This window comes from Cinclus cinclus, chromosome 7 (assembly GCF_963662255.1).
Source record: "Cinclus cinclus chromosome 7, bCinCin1.1, whole genome shotgun sequence".
Classification (NCBI taxonomy): Eukaryota; Metazoa; Chordata; class Aves; order Passeriformes; family Cinclidae; genus Cinclus; species Cinclus cinclus.
Window position 1 is genome coordinate 1,157,786 of NC_085052.1, and position 3,216 is coordinate 1,161,001.

The 3,216-nt window shown below is 55.7% G+C and overlaps 1 protein-coding gene across 18 annotated transcripts in view; it reads left to right on the top strand.

The window, feature by feature from the left end:
• Positions 1 to 1,295: 1,295 nt before the first annotated feature.
• The window catches only part of EBF3 (EBF transcription factor 3), a 118,413-nt gene continuing 116,492 nt past the window's right edge, over positions 1,296 to 3,216 (top strand). For all 18 annotated transcript variants that reach the window (XM_062496126.1, XM_062496127.1, XM_062496135.1 and 15 more), the window contains exons 1-4: positions 1,296 to 1,429; positions 1,672 to 1,828; positions 2,244 to 2,307; positions 3,035 to 3,090. In XM_062496126.1, coding sequence (XP_062352110.1) covers positions 1,296 to 1,429; positions 1,672 to 1,828; positions 2,244 to 2,307; positions 3,035 to 3,090 — 411 coding nt within the window. The remainder of the gene's footprint in view (positions 1,430 to 1,671; positions 1,829 to 2,243; positions 2,308 to 3,034; positions 3,091 to 3,216) is intronic.

The following is a 3,216-nucleotide window of genomic DNA, read 5'->3' on the forward strand; positions in this document are numbered from 1 at the left end:
ATTTATCGCGCAGGGGCGCAGCCAGCATCCCACCCTTTGTCCGGCCTGAGCCCCTCCGCGACCCCAGCACTGGGGTCAGCGCCGAGCCCGGCCGCGGTGTCGCGGTGTCGCGGTGTGGCGGTGTGGCGGTGTGGCGGTGTGGCGGTGTGGCGGTGTGGCGGTGTGGCGGTGTCGCGGTGTGGCGGTGTCGCGGTGTGGCGGTGTGGCGGTGTGGCGGTGTCGCGGTGTGGCGGTGTCGCGGTGTGGCGGTGTGGCGGTGTGGCGGTGTGGCGATGTCGCGGTGTGGCGGTGTCGCGGTGTGGCGGTGTGGCGGTGTGGCGATGTCGCGGTGTGGCGATGTCGCGGTGTGGCGGTGTGGCGGTGTCGCGGTGTGGCGATGTCGCGGTGTGGCGGTGTGGCGATGTCGCGGTGTGGCGGTGTCGCGGTGTCGCGGGGTGGGCGGGGGGGAGCGCGCAGAGCGGGCGGGCGCGCCGCCGGACCCCGCGCTCCATATATGGGCGTGGCCACGCCCTCCCGCCGACGTCATCGGTGACGCCACGTCTCCCGCGGCGGCGGGGGCCCGGCTCCCGGGGAAGGGGCGCGCTCCTCGGGGAGGGAGGGCCGGGCTCTGCGCGCCTCCGTCCATTCCGCGAGCCGCCACGGGCCCGCGCCCCGTTCTCCCGTGTGCCCGGCAACACCTCCGCGGTAATCAGGATTTTTTTTTTTTTTTTTTTTTTTCCTCCTCTTCTTCCCCCCCGTTTATTTGTCTTTTGGAGCAGGAGAGCCTTGCCAGAAAGTGGTCGATTCAGCAGTGTCCTGAAGCTTTTTTTTTTTTTTTTTGCCGAGCCGGTTTTTACTAGGATGACACCACGTTGAGCGCGTCTGCAAACAACAACAACAAAAATATTTATTCTTTTTTTCCCCCCCCCTCCCCCCTAAAAAAAAAAAAGCCACCTCGCAGTGTCGCCGGCTGCAGTTATACTTTTTCCTTCTTTTTTTTTTTTTTTTTCTTTTTTTTTTTTTTTTAAACCACCAAACTGGAACGCCATCCAACTCGCCGCACAGAAGTACTCAGTAAATTGTTTATGTCGTGCCAATACAGGACAGATTGAAGAAGGAAGCAAGACTTGAACTGGGCTTTTCTCCTACTGATCACAGGGAGTAAAGTCATCTCTTATATTCCAGTCGCCAAGGAGGGAGAGAGAGAGAGAGAGAGAGAGAGAAAATCAAGCAACAACCGACCCACCCCGTATCTGACATTTCCCTCAATTTTAACCCCTTTTGGTTAGGAGCTGGTTTTGCCCAAATTTGTTTTAATGTTTGGGATTCAGGAAAATATACCAAGAGGTGGGACGACCATGAAAGAAGAACCGCTGGGCAGTGGGATGAACCCCGTCCGCTCATGGATGCATACTGCTGGGGTAGTGGATGCTAACACGGCCGCCCAAAGGTACGTCTGCCAAATCCTCTCTCCCGGCGGTTTTCTCCTCCTGTATTTTCTCATCCCGGCCGTAAATCCCCCCCCCTTAACTCCCCCCCCCGCCCGCCCCGTATCAGTTACAGCCTCCCCGCTCCGCGCCGCTCCGCGCTCCCCGCATCCCCCCGCATCCCCCCGCATCCCCCCGCGGCCGCGGAGCCTGCGCGCCCCTTCCCTCCGCTCTCACCCACGCCTTGTCTTGTTTTCTCCCGCAGCGGCGTGGGGCTGGCTCGGGCACATTTCGAGAAACAGCCGCCTTCCAATCTCAGAAAATCCAATTTTTTCCACTTCGTCTTAGCTCTGTACGACAGGCAGGGACAGCCGGTGGAGATTGAGAGAACAGCTTTTGTGGACTTTGTGGAGAAAGAGAAAGTAAGTCTGCCAGTTATCTTTTTTTTTTTTTTTAATTTTTCTTAAGCGTAATTGAGTGGAGCAGAGCCCATTCCCAGCACGGCAGCTCTCCCGGCGCTCCAGCGGCGCCCACGCCACGTGCGGCTCCCCCCGGTCTCACGGCCGCTCCGAATAGACCCCGGGGTTAGAAACTTAGCGCCGCGGCCCCGACTTATTTGAAACACCGGGAAAACGGCAAAACATGACATATTTGCACCGAGCTAATGACATCATCAGCGCTCCACATCAGGGGAAAAAAAAAAAAAAAAAAAAAGGTGACCGTGGGCTGAATTTCTGCAAACTGTTAATTCCGAGCCGCTTCAGGGACGAGAAAATGGGCAGCAGGAGGAGGGCGATATTTTTCATGCTAAATGTAATTATTTATCGTTGCTTGCAGGAGCCAAACAATGAAAAAACTAACAATGGGATTCATTATAAACTTCAGTTATTGTATAGCAATGGTAAGTTGTCGTTCTCTCTCATTTTTGAGCGTCCGTGTGCCGCAGAAAAGTCTGATTTTCCTTCCGAGGCCTTTTTTTTGGGGGGGGGGGAGCAGGGGGATGAAGGATATAAAGATTTCGAGATTAAAATTACACGCGTGTAAACACGGCTCTTTCCTTGGCATATAAGGAAAACAAAACATAAAGGATCGATAAGTCAATGGTACTTCACATGATTAACCGGTTGGGCTTGAAGTGGAAAGTAAAAAAAGGGGATCGATGGCTGCTCGGGCACAGCGGCACTTTTAAAGGACTTTTTTTTTTTTGTTTTCAGTTTTGGGAATTGATGGTAATTATTGGGATGGGGTGAGCGGGCAGAGCAGAGCCCCGGCCCGGCGGAGCCGCTTCCTCGGGCGCGGAAAAGCCGCGGGGGACGCTGAGCGCCAGCGGCCGGGGTCGCGCGTGTTCCCCGGGGCCGTGGGGCCGCGGCCGGGGGGGCTGGCTCGGCCACAGCCCCCGAGCGCCGGGTTCAACACAGCTCCGGCACCGGCTGATTCCTGGCTATGCTTTAGCGTTATTCTTTTTTTTTTTTTTTTTTTTTTTTAATTTTGAATTTTCTCCTGAAGCCGGCGCGGGGCCGATCCCTGCCCGCTGCGGTTAATTGTCTGACCTCATCCTTTCCTTGTGGGATTGGGGGGGTTCGCTCCCGAAATCCTGATCGGAATTTGTCTGTGCTTTCCCTCCGCAGGAGTTAGGACAGAGCAGGACCTGTACGTTCGGCTAATAGACTCCATGACCAAACAGGTGAGAAAGTTTGCGCTTTTCTTACCACGCGAGTTCCTAAGTTTGTATTTTGCCCTTGCTTGGAAAGGTGGGGGGTGAGCAAACCGGCGGATCGCGCCTACTTTTAATTTACCTGAGCGAGTGAAT